The following is a 17524-nucleotide window of genomic DNA, read 5'->3' on the forward strand; positions in this document are numbered from 1 at the left end:
TTAGCCCAACTTAGCCACACCCATAGTGATTACAGCATAGCAGCACAAGTAATAAACAAGTTGAGGCAAAGGTGAGAATTGTCGCGAATTAAAAAAGATAACAATTCTCCAAGCGACCTTGTAACTCTACGATTTTCTTCTTTATAGGGTGGTTGGTACTGGACTTTACTGACTTTACTGATGACTTCTAAAATGCAGCACCTGGCTCCGGATAACTCTTTCCTTGATCGCGGTGCTCGGAGTGCCCCAGACATCTTTGGCATAAACAAAGAAGAAGAGGAAGGAGAGACCGAATTGATACAGATAACAGAAGTAAAGTCTAAGAACTTTTTAAACTACTCCCCAGTAGTTGGAAGAGGAAGAGCAGGTGGCAGTAGAACGCCTCCCCCTCAGTATTCTAAAGTTTCTGAGAAACTGAGACAGATTGGGTCTTCAAGTCCAACCGTTCAACGATTGCAGTGTGGCACCTTCTGTGGTGGTAGGGGATGCAAGTACGACAGCCCGAGCAGGTGGAGGAAGGAGGAGACCGGGGTCGCATTTGATGGTCTTTACTCTCATTGGTAGGGAATTGGGAGAGAATGTACTGTACACATACATGTATCATAATGGGCCACCAGCCAGTAAAACAGTAAAAACACACATTATGGTTTATGAACTATATCAATACATAGAGTATACTATGTAGATAATAGTACTATGTAGATAATAGAGTAGATAATAATTGTTTAACTAGATCTATACATGCATACATGTACTATTGATTTCAACTATACACTACAATACTGATGCACAACAAAGAGAATAAAATACCCGGTAGGCATCTTGTTTATAGTTCAGCTCAGTGAGCTTACAATAATCATTGATGTCATAACTTTGTAATATCCTAAGCTTAGGATGTTATTAACTTTCTCCCCCTCTCTTTCCTTCCTCTCTCTCCTTCCTCTCTCTCCCTCCTCTCTCTCCCTCCTCTCTCTCCCCCTCTCTCTCCTTCCTCTCTCTCCTTCCTCTCTCTCCCTCCTCTCTCTCCCTCCTCTCTCTCCCTCCTCTCTCTCCCCCTCTCTCTCCCCCTCTCTCTCCCTCCTCTCTCTCCTTCCTTCCTCTCTCTCCCTCCTCTCTCTCCCAGGGTGACTGATAATATATTAGCAATGGCTAGACCCTCCACACAATTATTCACACAATACAAGCTATTGGACCAATTCAAAGAGTAAGAATATCTGATCTAGTTTTGACTCCATGTACACGCACGTCTCTCTTTTATAATGCAGATCTGGTATAAACGCAGTCATTAACTTACAGACTGCAGGTGAACATGCTCACTGTGGCCCTCCTCAGGAAAACAGTGGCTTCACATACAAACCTGAAGATCTAATGAGACAAAATATCTATTACTACAATTACCCTTTACCTGACTATAGTACATTCAGTGTCGAGAATATGCTCGATGTTGTAAAAGTTATTGACTTCTCTTGTCTGAATGGGAGAATCGCTATACATTGTCATGCAGGCTTAGGTAAGTAATTATTATTATTATACTGAGATCAAAATTTTGATATCTATCGCATTACCTTTCATGATTCCTTGATTTTTAATATGATTTGATCGCTACATAGGTAGGACAGGATCAGTAATAGCCTGCTATCTTGTTTATTCTCAGAGAATTGGAGCTGAAGAGGCCATTACTAAAGTTAGAGATAAAAGGTAAAAAAATGCGAAAAAATAATTTAACACAAAGTCCTCACTTTTTGTTATCATAGGCCAGACTCTATTCAATCGAGGAGTCAGATTGAACTGGTTGTTCAGTTTTCTCTGTTCCTCCTTTCTCTCTGGAACCTTTATCCAACTCTTCTTTCTTCCTTTACACTTGCGGAGTACATGGAGAAACAGTTTAACTTGCTCCACGGAGAAGAGCTAGAGAAATACAAACACATACCAAAGGTACATGTACTTCCTAACTTGTATAATGTGCATATATACCATGTACATTTTCATTTAATTCCAACATAGCTAAAAGCGTTATCATGTACATGTATGCAGCATGCAAGCTTCATGAGCTAACAACACTAAAATACAGTCCATGGCATTTTGAGTAACTTTAAAATTCATAAAAAAACCAAAATTTGATCGGAATCAGCTCAAAGTTGATACACGACATAAGGACATGTATATGCATCAGAAAAAAATTATAAAAATTGAGAATTCTCAACTTTTCATTTTTGGCAAAATTTGGCCAAAGACCCAAGGCTATAGCCTTTGGTTGTTGGCCTGATTTTTGAGTAACTTTTAAAATTTGTAAAAAAAATCCAAATTTGATCGGAATCAGCTCAAAGTTAATACACGACATAAGGACATGTATATGCATCAGAAGAAATTATAAAAATTGAGAATTCTCAATTTTTCATTTTTGACAAAATACCCTGTACACCAGTACAGGGTCTTTGGCCCAATTTTTTAGCAACTTGAAAAGAAGCTGCATAAGCACTACACATGTGCCAAAATCTTGTGGGAAATTCTGTGTATACATGTACACATACACATACAAGGGTCAAGTTATTCTCATGGGCTAAATTTAAAAAAAAAATATACAAATTAATCAAAAACCTACATGTTATGTGTATTCAACACTCCATGCATGTACATGTATGTGAACACAAAAATACTGATTAAAGATAACTTTGTAGCTACTACCTACTACTACTATTACTAGTTACTTGAAAGTATTTCATTATTATTTTAGGTTATTAGTGTATTATGCACATGCATCAAAGAGCTTCACGGGTCTAAGTCATTCCAGTATCACAACGTTCACTATGATACCAGTACTAATAGCAGCATTGAGCAGAATGAGAGCACACATGACGAAGGTGATGAGACCGGTGAAGACACTGAGAGTTGGTTATTGGTCTCAGTTTATAGTAGCAGGGATGCGTCAGGTTTTAGTGAGAGCACAGAGTCTTGTCACCATGATGAGTCTGATCATCTGGTACCATCATTACTGGGTACCAGCCCTTGCTTAAGAGATAAGGATGTACTCAAAAGACTGACAATCATTAAGGTAAAATGTATATACATGCACATGTAGGTACAAACATACAATAATTTAATAATTGTATTACCACAATTTACCATTAATTTTACAGTATACCTACATGTACGTATCTTTGTTAATTTGTAGGACGAGATTAATAATAAGTGGAAATGGGAGGAGCTGTCACAAGAGACGAATCCAACGGTGCTTTTCTGTCTGCTGTTCACATACTTATCTCATCTTAAGGTGAGAGCGTGGAAATGCTGTTTTCAGTGATCTCTTACATGTTGCTTAATAGGGCCCCGTCATACAGTTGAGTGATTGCTATAACCCAGATTTTATGGATCACCTCTCTAAAGTAAGCACCTACCTTCCGATTTCTTTATTAATATCAATGAATTTTTTTTAGTGCCAGAAAGCAATATTAATGACTATATTGGAGACAATCAAAATAGTAAATGAGTCATTGATAAACTTGATCATTATTATTATTATTTGCTGCATAGGTTGTCCCTCCTTCTCATCTCATTACATATTTCTCATCAATTGCCATTCACTTGATCAAGTTCTTGTGTCATTGCTCTTCGGAGGATATTGAGGACAATCAAACAACATGCCACCATCTGTTACACTACATCATGAATTACTATCAATAAATGCAGCAAATATAGCTTCATGTTAATAATATTATTTATCATTATTCTGCTCTTTTTTCTGTCTTTTGTTTGCTAAGCATAATATATGGTACATAAAATCAACTGCTATTTTATCATATTCTATATCATCATTCCATACACATGTATGCATCTATAATAATTGTCTTATTCAATTTAAATAAAATTATTATTATCCAACTGTAATCCATTGCGCATGCAGTGTTTTCTACGAACAGAAAGTCTATTTGTACTGAAGTTTTAATCAAAAAAACAAGAGCTTAAAACTTTAAGTTTAATACTATTGTTAGTGTTATACTTTATTGTTTATAGTGATTAAATCTCTGTCAGAGTTGGGTTAAGAAATCAATTTAAGATTGATTAACGTTGAAGTGGTTGGTTTCTACATGATTCAGCCTCCTAAGGCATTCCTTGTACTCATCCTTTGATATCTTCAGTGCATGCTGGAGCTGATAAACCTGACAATCCAGCTCAACCTTTAACTGCTTAAAAAGCCTAAGCTCTGATAGTATATAACCTGCATGAAGAAGAATCAACATAATGTGTCAGCTATTATTATTGCCTCTAGAACTGACCTAATTTTAACCTTAATTCATTATTTTTCTTTATCTGTGCTTTAAATTTGCCCTTTATTTTGCTTATCTGTCATTAAAGAAAGAGGTGCAAGGGAAAAAAAAAAAGAGCTCTCCAGTTAAAACAGTATAAAAGCTACCAACCTTTTTCTCAGCCTCACTACGAATGCTGTTTTCCATTAAGGCATTATTGTTGAGTTGCAACTCAAGTGCTTGTTTATCAGCCAATGCCTTCTCAAATGACAATCTAGCATTAGATAACGAAGCATCTCTGCAGAACAAGAGACAAAGGAACAAACACATTGGTTTTTAAAAGAAGATTTACATTTACAGTACATCCTTATACAGTACAGTAAAGTATAAGGCCTGTATACATGCATCTACATTACATTTACCTTTTTTTCAAAAGTTCCTTCCAGCTTGCCACAGTGTTCTGATAAGACTCTTCCTTCTTTTCCATTTCTTCCTTCAGTGTCTTCACTTCTTCGCTCAATCTCTCAATCTCTGCCCTAGCCTCCTTCAATTCCTTTATTTTACCTCTCAGCCCACTCTCCAGGTCACTATAAGCTAGCTCATACTCGTCCTTCCTGGTAAAAATTTCACTTCTCACTCTTTCGATATCATAAACAAAGATCTCATCAGCATCATCCTCCTCCTTTTCCTCCCCTTTGTCTTCTTCTCCCTCCTCCTCTTCTTCCTCCTCCTCTTCTTCTCCCTCCTCCTCTTCTTCTCCCTCCTCCTCTTCTTCCTCCTCTCCTTCCTTCTCTTCCTCCTCCTCATCTTGATCAGCAAAAGCTCCTTCTTGCACTTCCTCTAGCCTCAGGGCCATGATATCAATTTTATTTTGCATTTCTTGAGTTGCCTCAATGAGGCTGTGTAGCTCCATCTTCATCTCCTCATTCTCTTCAGTTAGCCGAGCATTTTCTTGCAATAAAGATGATCTGTCTTGGAAGCTGCCTTCCAAATCAGTGTTATTTGAGTCATCTCTTCCATTACCTCTTCCTTCCCTCTCTCTCTCTGCTGCTTCCTCCTGAGCCTCTTCAAGTCTCAAGGCCATTATCTGCATATTGTCTTGTAGCTGTTGTATGACCTCATTGAGTCTGTGTAGCTCTGACTTCAGCTCATCGTTCTCTTCTCTTAGTTGCATGCTTTGCTGCATCAACTCGTTTCTCTGTTGCAATGCCACAGACTCCTCTCTCTCCGTCTGTGACTCAATGTATCCGTCAAAAATAGACTTCTTAGCTTTCAAGGCCTCAACCTGTCCCTGTAGCTCAAAAATCCTCTCACTACAAGATCGCAGCTTTACCTCCTTGCTTCTCACATCATCACCATCTTCTCCTTCCTCATTGCTTGCCCCTGGGTTTTCCGCAGAGCATTTTCCTTTTATTTCGTCAAGCTTCTTCTTCATAGCATTCAAAGTGTGTAGCTGTGCTTGATACTCACACTCTATCAGGTGAGCTTCACTGCTCAGACTAGCCTCATAGGAATGAACCAGCTCCCTCAATCGCAGTAGTTCCTCTTTAGCAGTTGCCATTTCTTCTGCATTAGCAGAAAGTGTAACTTCAGCATCGTCTAGTGTTGTTTTTAGCTCTTGTTCGGTGGATTTTAGCTCAGTCACTTCATTTTCTTTCTCCACTAGTTTATTCCGTAGCACAGCAAGCTTAGCCTGTGAAAAAAGACAATAAAGTAAAATAAAATAATACAAATCTATCATGCAAGAAATACACATGTGCATGCAGTAGAAACATATTACACATTTGGTTTTATCTATAAAATTCACTTCATATTGTGTTTCCAAATCTTTCTTCATTGATTCAATCCTATCCTCAGTCCTTTGTCTGGCTCCTCCCTCCTCTATTTTACTGGTTTCTCCTCTGACAGCTTCAAGTTCTCTGTCTTTCTCCTCCAACTCTCTCTCCTTCTCTTCCAGGAGTCCCTCCATTTCCTTCAACTTTCCACAAGTGACAGTGATCCTTTCTTCCAAAGCCTGTACCTCTTCTAAGTTGCTGCCACATTGGTTACCTGTCTGGAAAAAGTCCTCACCTCCACGACTATCTTCAGCGTCTTCTTCAATATTAGTGCCCAAAACAGAAAATGCTAAGTTCCTAATTATCGAGGCTGCCATTCTAAGCTTCTCTAGCATCCCAAGTCTCTTCCTCTCTTCATCTTGATGCTTCTCTTGATCATCAACCTTTGGCTTTTTGAATTCCTCAAGCTCCCTTGCCAGAGACATCAGCTGTGCATAGGTACGACTGAGAAAGACATTGACATCAGACTTGACTGCCTCTAGTCTCTCGTGGCAAGCAACAAGGTCCTGTTTGAAGCCGTCCTTCTGTTCCTCGACTATTACCATATAATCATTTATGGCCTTGTTCTCTTTATTAACATGGTCTAGGAGATGTTTCATGGCTTCCATGGAGCCTTTCGCTTTAGCCATCTCTGAGGAAGTCTTTGAGTTCTGCTGCTCAAGGTTACGCACGGCAAGACAAGCCTGGGATAGCTCATACCTTAAACTGAGGATCTCAGCTCCAGGAGAAGAGAACCCAAATGCCGGAATGTACCTCACAGGTGAGTTGATTGCATAAGATGGTGTGAGAGGATTTGTTGCTGACGGGTCATTTGTTGGAAGAGGAGGCGGAGAAGGCGAAGAAGGAGGAGGAGTACCCAATGAGTTAATGCTGGCTGGCGATGCATTGTTATGGTCAGCAGGAACGACATTGCTAAGGTCAGCAGGAGCGACATTGCCACCAAGTCTCTCTCTAAGTCTCTTATTCTCTTCCTTCAGCATCTGCTTCGATTCTTTTGCAAGTTTAGCTCGCTCCATCTCCTCTTTTAGCCTCTTTGACAAATTGCCACGTTCTAATTGAAGAGAGGCCACGATGTTTTGCACGGTCATCAACTATATAAGTATTTCAAAAATAGGAAAAAAATGAAAATATGATTACCTTTGTTTGAAGAACACTAACAGATAAGGCTTCTTCTTGAAGGGTAGTCAATTCCTAATAATAATAAATGATAGTCTTGGAAATGCACAAAATTTTGCTATGTCTTACGTCTTTTAAATTTTTGATAGTTTGCTTCAGCTCCTCAATCTGACGCTGCTTAGTTTGATTTGTCAAGTATTTCTGCTCTAGCTGCTCTCTTAACTCAATTGACAGTTTCTTCTGACTCGCAAGGTCTACCTCAAGCTCCATTATCTGCATACAATGAATGTAAGTGGTTAAATAATCTTCTTTGTGCAGAATGCAGCACACTATAACTTACTTTTCGTGAAAAACGTTGATTAGATGCTTGCAATGATTCTACTTGAGCTTGAGTTGATGTTCCAACACTCTCAGGTTTAGCTTGTGCAGAATTTGCTCCTTTCAGTTCCCTATAATAACAATAAGAAATTATTATAAATAAAACATTGCCTTTCTTGCTCTGACTTTTGAAGCTTTTGGACTCTATTCTCAAGTTGACTAATAGATTTGTCTCCAGTCTTTAGTTGCTCCGTTTGCTCCATCATCGGTGGTTTGTTTTTATAATAACTTTCAAGAATTTCACTACACAACAGAAAGAAGGAGTGGAATATATATATTTAACACTACAGAAGATCTCACTCGATTCCTCTTTTCAAATGAGAGCATTGCTCTTGAGAGTTTACCAGTTCCACCTGCAAAGTGACCAACCGAGCATTCATTGCCCCCTTCTCTCTCTGAGCGTTTGTTAGCTCGTCATGTGCTGCCCTCAATTCTTCTCTCAATCTCTTGCAACTTGTTTTCGTTTCATTGTTTTGACTGGTTACAGTCTCCAGTTGACTCTTAAGCGACCTGTTCTCTTCAGCAAGAAGAGCAATCTGATTCAAGGCATCAAGCTGAGCAGCCTCTTTGTCTTGGATCTGTCGCTCTAGCTCTTTCTTTGTCAACTCAAAAGCAGTTGAGAGGCTGGACTGATCAGTTTTGTGCTGTGTCTGTGAAAATTAGAATCACATTAATAAACTGGATGTACAGGTACATAGACAATTGTACATGCAGGACACTAAAACACAATTCTTGGGCAACTTTAAAAATTCATGAAAAATTAATTTTGATTGGAATTGGCTCAATATTGATGACTGAAAATTGAATTACCTGGTCTGCAAGTTCTTCTTTAGTTTTTTCTAATTGCATTGTCAAATCTTGAACTTGATCCTTGTAAATGGCCAATTCCTTATCCTAATGAAAAAAGATTTTTAAAATTCTCTTCAAATAGAAAGCAGTCTAATGTCATTTATCACAACTGAACACAATTCCTCCACCTACTGTTACAATAATTACTGCACATTAGGACACCTACTCTATCACAACAATGTAGTGATCATGAGACTATAACACATCACACATATATAATGACACATAGCCCCGTATGCAGAGAGAAAGAAAGCTAAAATGGAGGCCAGGAGAAATGAAACACAGCCACTGCTAAAAAGCAAAAAGAAGGGATATCTCTCCAGCTGTTTCTTCATCGGTCACAAGGCATCGCTCCTTATCCTTCTCTGGGCCATAATATCCTCACTCTATCCCTCAATACCGATCCAACTGATAACAGCTGCAAGTAAGGACACTAAACTCTTACTGCTAGCTATACTGACAGGCATACATGGAGGAATACTTTTATTATATCCTCTGTTTGGTTGGATTGCTGATGTATGTGTAAAGAGATACTCAGTGGTCGGCTGTAGCTTGTACTTGCTGCTAGCCAGCAGTGTTCTATCAATAGTAGCAACAGTCTTTATATTAATATACACGGACAGCAAGGGCGATCCTGTTGATCTATCCTCATTTCCAGCAGTAGCAACATCGTGCATCAGTATAGGGATATCAACTGCCATTGCTATGCTTGGTAGAGGACTATTTCAAGCCAATGCAATCCAGTTTGGGTGCAGTCAAATGCTGGAGGCTAGCTCAGAGCAACTGAGTGGATTTATACACTGGTACTACTGGAGCAGTCAGATAGGGTCTATACTGATCTACTACACTAGCACAGCTGTCTCATTGATTTTTGACAAAACGCTTCAATTAAACACGTCTAATGCGTCTAATATGAACTATATAGGAGAAGAAGTGGAAGATAAAGGGAGCGAACTTGAAAAAAGTTTTGAACAAGGTTTCGAAAAGAGTTTCTATTATGTGACAGTTTGCATAGGGGTAGTGCAATGTGCCGCAGCACTAATTGGGATAGTTACTGTCCACGTTTCTAAGAAACACCTCAATATAGAGCATAATACAAAGCACAATCCTATAGGAACAGTTTACCGGGTGCTTAAATACGCCTGTAGGCACAAGTATCCAGTCAATCGGAGTGCCTTCACGTACTGGGAGGACAAGACCCCATCAAGGATTGACGTGGGTAAGGACAAGTACGGGGGACCATTCACTACAGAAGAAGTCGAAGACACCAAGACATTTCTACGAATCTCAGTCCTACTCATGTCGCTGTTTGGCCTCCATCTCACGACGCATAACACGAGAGGCATAGCGAGTGTGCTGTATCATAACTGCACGGAAAATGAAAAAGACCTTCGCAATATAATAATAAGAGCCGACACGAGTCATTTGAGGTGCCTCACGATCCTAATACTTGTGCCGGCTTACCAGCTTATCATAAAACCTTGTTGTCTGAAGAACCGACGGCTAAAAATGTCGAGACGGATCTTTCTAGGACTCATCTTTGCTCTTCTCTCTGCCATTTTAGCAACAGCTATAACAGCTTTGCTTGAGTACAAAAGTGATCTATCAACTCGATCTCATTGCAATACATTCTCTTACTACCTCATAGCGCCGCAGGTACTAAACGGCATTGCTAATGTCCTTGTGTTCCTAACGGCCCTCGAGTTCATACTAGCACAAGCTCCATGCACAATGCAGGGATTACTAATCGGACTATGGTATATGATGGACGTATTGGACGAAGGGATAAGAGAAGCAGAAATAGTAACTACAAGAAAAGAAGAACCAAACAAGACTCTCGTATTCCTCCATTGTGGACGTCTCGGGATGGTCCTAGCCTCCATTTTTGCGTACATGATCGCTGCTCATTTCTACAAGTACAGGGACAGAGATAATATTGTTAACTCGTATCAACTGGTGACTGATAAGATAGAGAGAACCATAGCACACAACGAGAGAGAGTATGTCGATTTCTCAACAAATTCGGAATATTCTATAAATAGTGACGGGTCGTCGCAAAGAAAAAGGTACAGTGGTGGCCATGTCATTGTAGCAGCAACATTTGTTGATAATTAAAGATTGTTCTAGTACATTTACGTTCTAGTAAATCCTAGTATATTTCAGTAAACTTCATTTAAATGCACACACAGTGATATAAATGTATCCAAGACAAAATTATCATTATTATTTTTTATTATTAATGCTACCTTTTCTTTGGCTAAAAGGTCTTTATTCTTTTTCTCATTTTCCAGTGACAGATTTAGTTCATCTCTCTCAGTCTGCAATTGAGTCAGTTCAGCTTGGAGCTGCTTATTAAGATCCAACAACTCTTCCAACTATAATAATAACAATAATAACAATAACAACAACAAATAAACAAACAAAATGTTGTCCTTGGTTACCTGTGTAGTAACAGCCATTACACTAGTCTCCATTTCTTCTTGATACTTTATCATTGACAGCTGTCTCTCTACTTCTAGCGCAGTGAGTCTCTCATTCAGTGCAGTACGCTCTCTCTCTGACTCCTTAAGCAGTTCTTCCTTCTCTCTTAGCTGGCCTTGAAGCTCCTGATCCCCTGCTTCATCTGCTTGTGTCTTCTGAATAAAAGTTAAATTAATAATAATAATCATGACAAATTTTAAATAATTCACTAATGCTCTATTACTTTTGCAATTTGGCTCATGGTGACCAGTTCTTGTCTTAACTGACCAATTTGAGTCTTTAGACCTTCTATCTCTTCCTCCTTATCCATCAGCTTCTAGCATTAAAAACACACACACACAGAGTCACAGATATGTAAAATGCAATACTGTACAGCATAATACAGACTCATGATGAACACATTATACAAGCCTTCTCTCACCTTATCCTTCTCAGTTCCGTTCTTAGATCTTTCTTCTAATATCTGGACATTCAAAAACGCTGAATGCTCTTCCTCTTTTGTCAGTAAATCTCGAAGAGTGTTCTTCTCTGTACCAGCTTGTTCTAATGCTTGACGTAATGCAGACACCTATAGTACATGAGTTATTAATGGTTATTAGTAGTTATTAATGATTATAAATAGTTATTAAGCATACTTGCAGTTTCAGAGCAGTAGTAGAAGCAGTATCCTCTGTCTGAAACGAGACAGACTAAAATGGAGAAAGGAGTCTTTAAAATTATGTAACTGACATAATTGCAAACACCACCCACAAGCAGTTAAAGTAACTATTGACATTAAACAACTCTACAGCCATTCACTTATTAGCTCAGTAGTGGCTTGTGCATGTACATGTAAATTCATTCTTCGAAAACCTGTGGTCAAGCATTGAATGGAAAAAGAAGTCTTTTTGCATGTATTTTTAGACATTATTATTATCATCATTAGTTCATTACTCACTTTATTTTTACTTGTTTTGGACTGATCACTCTCTTCATTCTCTTTACGACTCATTTTTTTGCCAGTCTTTAAGATGAGAAGAAGAAAATCATAATTAAAGGCCTTTCTACATTAGCACTTCAAATGTGCATTGAACTGGTTTGAAACTGGTTCCAATCATTCCACACCTGATGCAAGTTGACTTCAATGGGCATTATATAAGATCCCGAAGATAGTGTGAATCACTTTATGCCCATTGAATGTGCATCACTTCTAAACAAGTTCAAAGTTCAAACCGCACATTGCAAGTGTAGCTAGAAAGGCTTTTAGATAAGGAGGAACATAAAACAGCCGCAAATATCTAAACATTTTAACGCTCAAGTGCTCTAACAAGTATCATTCGCAATGGCCCCGTTCTTTTACGTAATACTCTATATTGGCACAAAAACCATACGAAAACTGACGGTGTGAAATTTCTGCAAAATTTCTGCCGGTGTGAAACTCCCCAGCAACAAGAAGAGAGGAGGACAATGAAGTGTATAGTATGTTTTTCAAGGTGAGGTGTCATATCTGCCTTTATTTCTTTTTCGCTTACTAAAATTGACATAAACAATTGCCGCACAATTGCTGCAAGATTGTCGCACAATTACTGCAAGAGGCATCGAAATTGCAAATAGATTATTACATCTTGCAAAATTTTCCATTCTGCTTTGTATGCATACATATTATAAACAAAATTAACAATACGAAACAATTATCAATACAGACTAAAAGGTGTGCTGCTTTCCTCACCCAAATGGCATTTGTTGCAGGTTTCTCTTGCAGTAAAGAGGCTCCCTGGGAACTAATGACCTCTGTCTCTCCCAGTAGCTGAGGATGAGAATGAGAACCAAACAATCTCCCTGTGTTTCTAGTCCTCTGTGGCGTGTTTGCCAGGACAGTCAGACCACTTCTGGACCTCCTAGAGCTGTATTCTTCGTTGAGATCGACCCAGGACTGTCTAGGTCCGTTGATGCCTTCTCTTTTTGACAGTTTTGTCACTCTCTTTGGAAACCTAGTCTCCACATGTGGGTGGGCCATGTTTTTTTAATTAACCCGTTAAAGAGGCAAAATTTAACCCTATCAAAACTGAATAATTTAGCGTTTCGGATCACGTGATCAGGTTCTCTCGCCGGTGTTAAAATGGCGGAAACGGCGGAGGGCGAAGCTGCCTTAAATCTTAAGTGGAGAAAGATAACAACAACCACTGGCCCTTCTCCTCAACCCAGGCATGGGCACAAGGCTGTCTCCATTAAAGAGCTCATTATTATATTCGGAGGAGGCAATGATGGCATTATAGACACTCTCCACGTGCTGAACACTGGTAAAAAATGGCGGATACGCGTCTTTATTATTATTATTTATTCCCCGCCACTTTCATGTAATGTCATGTCTCTCTTTTATACAGCTACCAATCAATGGTTTGCCCCACAGGTTAAAGGAGAGAAGCCGAGCGGTTGCGCTGCATTTGGATTCATCTGTGATGGAGTCAGGCTCCTTACATTCGGAGGAATGGTTGAATTTGGACGCTATTCGAATGACGTGAGACTATTTAAATATTTGTACAGCAGGGAAGGGCCAGTTTTGATTTTTTTTAAATTAAATGTGTTGGTGTCAATATTATCACTTATTGATTTTAAAATAATAATAATTATTATATAGTACTATTATTATTATCATTATTATTATTATTATTATTATCATTATCATCATTTATTATGATTATAGTTGTATGAGCTACTGGCCAGTAGGTGGGAGTGGCGGAGGTTGACTCCACTCGGCGAGCCCCCTTGCCCTCGTCTTGGTCATTCATTTAATCTTGTTGGACAGAAGGCGATCATCTTTGGCGGTTTGGCAAACGAATCAAATGATCCTAAACTTAACATACCAAAGTATTTCACTTGCTTCTCTCTCTCCCCCTCAAACTATACCATTATTACATTACCCTCATTACTATACTGTTACCATACTACTGTATACTTTTAGGTACCTCAATGACATTCAACTCCTTGAGATAAAGGAAGGGACTTCTCTCCAATGGCATGCGCCTACTTTTGACGGTCCCATCCCTCCTGTGCGTGAGAGCCACACTGCCATTACATGGGGGACCAAACTGGTTGTGTACGGTGGGATGAACGGGAAGAGACTGGGGGACCTTTGGATACTTGAGACGGACCCGTGGAAATGGACCAACGTTGCATCTCAGGGTAAAGTTCCATTGCCAAGGAGCCTTCATGTATCGGCTATCATTAAGAACAGGTTAATAATGCATGCATGTACATGCACATGTAGGAAAAAGAACGTGTAGTTTCTCATTTTATTTATTTTAATAATTACATATTTCTCTTTATATACATGTACATGTATGCATGGTCTTTGTATCTTGACTTAGGATGTACACAGTTGGTGGTTGGGTGCCTGTAATGAACAAAGAGGGCGAGCAGGCTCATGAAGCTGAATGGAAGTGCACCAATTCACTTGCTTGCTTTAATCTTGGTTAGTTATAATACCAGTATGCACATACTTGATCACACACGTATAATGTATAACCTTTAATTTGCTTCATATATATAGCTAGCTGTTAAATGTAAACAAAAGTTTGTACTCACTCCAAGGATGCTCAACCACTCATTCCTTTGTACTAGCAATGCTCTCCTTCCTTCCTGTCTCATGTCTTTATACATTATTTGATGATCAATGGAATGCTCATATTTAATACACACATGTATTGACGCAGCAGACACTTGCTCTACTCATCCAATGCTTCCTTCACTCACTAGCTGTTACTGTGATTATTTGTTAGCATTCCTGCTGACAGTTAGCGCTAAGTATTTGTGTCCATATGCCTAATTGCCTATACATGTGCCTACACACGTTGTAGCATAATACTGGTATATTGTACAACAGTATGATCATACATGTATGTATATACATGTATATGCTGCAGATTAATAAGTGAGTACTCATTTTTTTCTCTTCCTTATGCCTTTCCTGTTATATTATTCATGTATTCCAGCAGTTACTATGCATGTAGCTATAGCTACCTGTTGAGTCATTCTTCCTTTATTTACATACTGATACACATGTGCTTCATTCCCTCCATCCCTTTTTACACACACCTTCCACATTAGTGACATCATACACAATACTGATCCATACAATTAGGTACTGTACAATGTATGTACTTCATGCTCACTTGTTCTATAAAATAGATCATTTATAGTGACATTAAGATCTGTACATGTACACGCATACAGCCCACCATATGTATTGTATGATAAAATTTAATAGTAAATTAATTACTACACTGTATTTTTATTTTTAGATACCAGCTCTTGGGAGCCATGCCCCAATTATCCAGAGACCGATGATCGTGATGATGTCATTGGACCAAGAGCCGGCTCCTGTGCTGCCGTGGTTGGTACCCGCATGTACGTATGGAGTGGAAGGGATGGGTACAAGAAAGTATGGAACAGTCAGGTAGGGAGAGAGTTGTGTCGTCATACATAATGTATGTATATTCACACCGTAGTCCTTCATCACCTAACGCATGTACATAAAATGTAAAAAATGTCATTTACATGTACATGTACTGTATGTGTACATCGTTTACATGCTTGTCTCTTTATGCAGCAAGTTTGTTGTTCTGATTTGTGGTACCTGGAGACTGAGATACCCCCTCCTCCTGCTAGAGTCCAGCTGGTACGTGCCGGCACGCATAGCCTTGAGTTACTTTGGACAGCCATTTCCTCTGGTTAGCAAAACATTTTGATTGTGATTTTTAATTTTTAATTGCACGTGATGGTTGATTTAGTTTTGTGTATGTGATATATGCAACGAAATTTTTTCTAGTTGTCAAGTTGCATTTTAATTAAATGTGTGGGTGGTTGATTTTTTTAATGTTAAATTTTATTTTTCCTTCAGCTGATAATTACCTGCTCCAGGTCCAAGAGTACTCCTCCTCATCTTCTACTACACCAACAGCAACTCAGCCTCCAAAAGGAGAGGAGACTAAACCTGGAGCTCCTCCCACTGCCCCGCCCCCTGCTGCTCCTGCTCCTGCTCCTGCCGAACAGAGCAAGTGGTATGATGTTGACGTTATTAAGGGCACACAGTATGTTGTTACTGCTTATCAAGTATCTGTTGAAGACCCCACTATGGTAATAATATTATAGTTTTAACAGCATGTTATGATTGTTATTATTTGCAGGCAGGAGAGACAAAGCTCCAGCGGGTAGAGCTTCTCTCAGGGCGTGCCTACAAGTTTCGGGTCTGCGGGTTGAACTCATGTGGGCGTGGTCCATTCTCCGAAGTTGCTGCTTTCAAAACATGCATGCCAGGTTTCCCTGGAGCTCCATCTGCCATTAGGATCAGCAAGGTAAAGGAGCTGATGTGTCCTATTATATTTTATTTTTTTGCTGTAGAGTTCTGAAGGAGCTCATTTGTCATGGGAACCTCCTGCTAATTCAGCTGGTACAATATCAGAGTATTCAGTGTATCTTGGTCTTAAGCCTCAAGCTGGGGCACAGCCCGGTACAATGGCATTTGCACGGTATGTTACATTAACATGTACACTGGGTGCATAATACTATAGTCTAGCACTGTACTTATTATATACTGTACATCTAATGCATTAATGATTATTTCTCACTCTCTCTCTCTCTCTAGTGTTTATTGTGGTCCTGGAAGTTCTTGTGTAGTGTCTCACAGTCAGTTAGGATCTGCTCATATTGACATGACATCAAAGCCAGCCATCATATTCCGTATTGCAGCTAAGAATGACAAGGGGTGAGGGAGTTAGAAGATTAAGAGAGGGCCTATAGCTATTGCATGTACATTTGTATCCTTTCCTTATAAGGTATGGCCCTGCTACTCAAGTGAGGTGGCTCCAGGATCCAAAGCCTGCCGATAAAGCTGCAGCTGCTGTCGCTAAGAGACCTGCCTCCTCCCCTCCAGCTGCGTAAGTTAATGTATCGTATCATTATACACATCATGTGTACTACACTGTTGTTGTATGATAAACTTGTTCAATGATAATTTTATCTTTATTCTTTTTTTAAATTTTATCTTTATTCTTTTTTTACTTTTTAGCGAAGAAGCAAAGAAGGCAAAAGTCAACTAGAGGGGAGAGTCCCTTTAGTCTTTCCCTGTACCTCCAATGCAGTATTTTCTTGTGCAAAGTACACATGTAGCACAAAACTTTCTGTTTCATTTCTTTTGTCTTTTTCTCTCCATCTATTTTCATTTAATTGACTTTCGGTATCTCTTTGTAGCGAAATGTGCATGTCATTATTCATCATTGTGACGTACATGTATTTGCTATGTTCTACTTAACCAGTTTTTGTGTTTCATTTTGCTACTTATGCAAAAATTTTCATTTAACCTTCTCTGTACTATTAATATGACTTGCAATCCTAATACACATGTACATGTATGCATGTACATTGTTTTCATAATGATTATTATCTTTTATAAGGTATCCAAAGTAGATTAATTATCTTGTGTTCCAAAAGGTCAAATTTAAGCAATCATCCTTCTTTAATGTACATCTAGATAATAATCATGATAAAAAAATGACGACTTTTGCATGTACTTGTACTTGACATCATTAAGTGTAAGTACATGTATCGCTACACTTTGCTCTTTTTAAATTTAACAGTCAGTAC

At 38.9% G+C, this 17524-nt stretch overlaps 3 protein-coding genes across 5 annotated transcripts; 2 read left to right on the forward strand and 1 right to left on the reverse strand.

Moving 5' to 3' along the window:
- The first annotated feature begins 19 nt into the window (after positions 1-19).
- On the forward strand, positions 20-3879 carry LOC100639092 (protein tyrosine phosphatase domain-containing protein 1-like). 2 transcript variants are annotated; one of them, XM_011411483.2, is made up of 11 exons: positions 20-71; positions 148-560; positions 1124-1204; positions 1266-1510; positions 1611-1698; positions 1755-1935; positions 2735-3052; positions 3173-3271; positions 3324-3383; positions 3435-3479; positions 3532-3879. In XM_011411483.2, exons 2-11 carry the CDS (start codon positions 181-183, stop codon positions 3679-3681), a joined length of 1647 nt encoding a protein of 548 aa, XP_011409785.1. In that variant the 5' UTR covers positions 20-71; positions 148-180; the 3' UTR covers positions 3682-3879. The 2 variants fall into 2 exon arrangements, with proteins under 2 accessions (XP_011409785.1, XP_019863556.1); XM_020007997.1 differs by having other exon boundaries at positions 63-560.
- A 42-nt stretch (positions 3880-3921) lies between these two features.
- On the reverse strand, positions 3922-12914 carry LOC100639217 (golgin subfamily B member 1-like). Of its 2 annotated transcripts, none has more exons than XM_020007972.1 (18): positions 12612-12914; positions 11841-11906; positions 11539-11592; positions 11325-11471; positions 11127-11216; positions 10864-11058; positions 10669-10797; positions 8384-8467; positions 7874-8223; positions 7700-7816; positions 7536-7644; positions 7325-7468; positions 7217-7270; positions 6052-7170; positions 4667-5937; positions 4416-4542; positions 4275-4341; positions 3922-4216 (listed from the first exon to the last, which is right to left on the reverse strand). In XM_020007972.1, the coding sequence occupies exons 1-18, from the start codon at positions 12897-12899 to the stop codon at positions 4050-4052; spliced, it is 4578 nt and encodes a 1525-aa protein (XP_019863531.1). In that variant the 5' UTR covers positions 12900-12914; the 3' UTR covers positions 3922-4049. The 2 variants fall into 2 exon arrangements, with proteins under 2 accessions (XP_019863531.1, XP_011409786.2); XM_011411484.2 differs by having other exon boundaries at positions 11127-11219.
- A 61-nt stretch (positions 12915-12975) lies between these two features.
- On the forward strand, positions 12976-17258 carry LOC100639344 (host cell factor 1-like). The gene is made up of 13 exons (XM_003383644.3): positions 12976-13182; positions 13267-13400; positions 13587-13750; positions 13845-14117; positions 14251-14354; positions 15184-15338; positions 15492-15612; positions 15783-16018; positions 16069-16236; positions 16283-16410; positions 16527-16646; positions 16717-16818; positions 16950-17258. The coding sequence occupies exons 1-13, from the start codon at positions 13002-13004 to the stop codon at positions 16978-16980; spliced, it is 1917 nt and encodes a 638-aa protein (XP_003383692.1). The 5' UTR covers positions 12976-13001; the 3' UTR covers positions 16981-17258.
- Positions 17259-17524: the final 266 nt, after the last annotated feature.

This window comes from Amphimedon queenslandica, unplaced genomic scaffold (genome assembly GCF_000090795.2).
Source record: "Amphimedon queenslandica unplaced genomic scaffold, v1.1 AMPQUscaffold_13508, whole genome shotgun sequence".
In the NCBI taxonomy this organism is placed as follows: Eukaryota; Metazoa; Porifera; class Demospongiae; order Haplosclerida; family Niphatidae; genus Amphimedon; species Amphimedon queenslandica.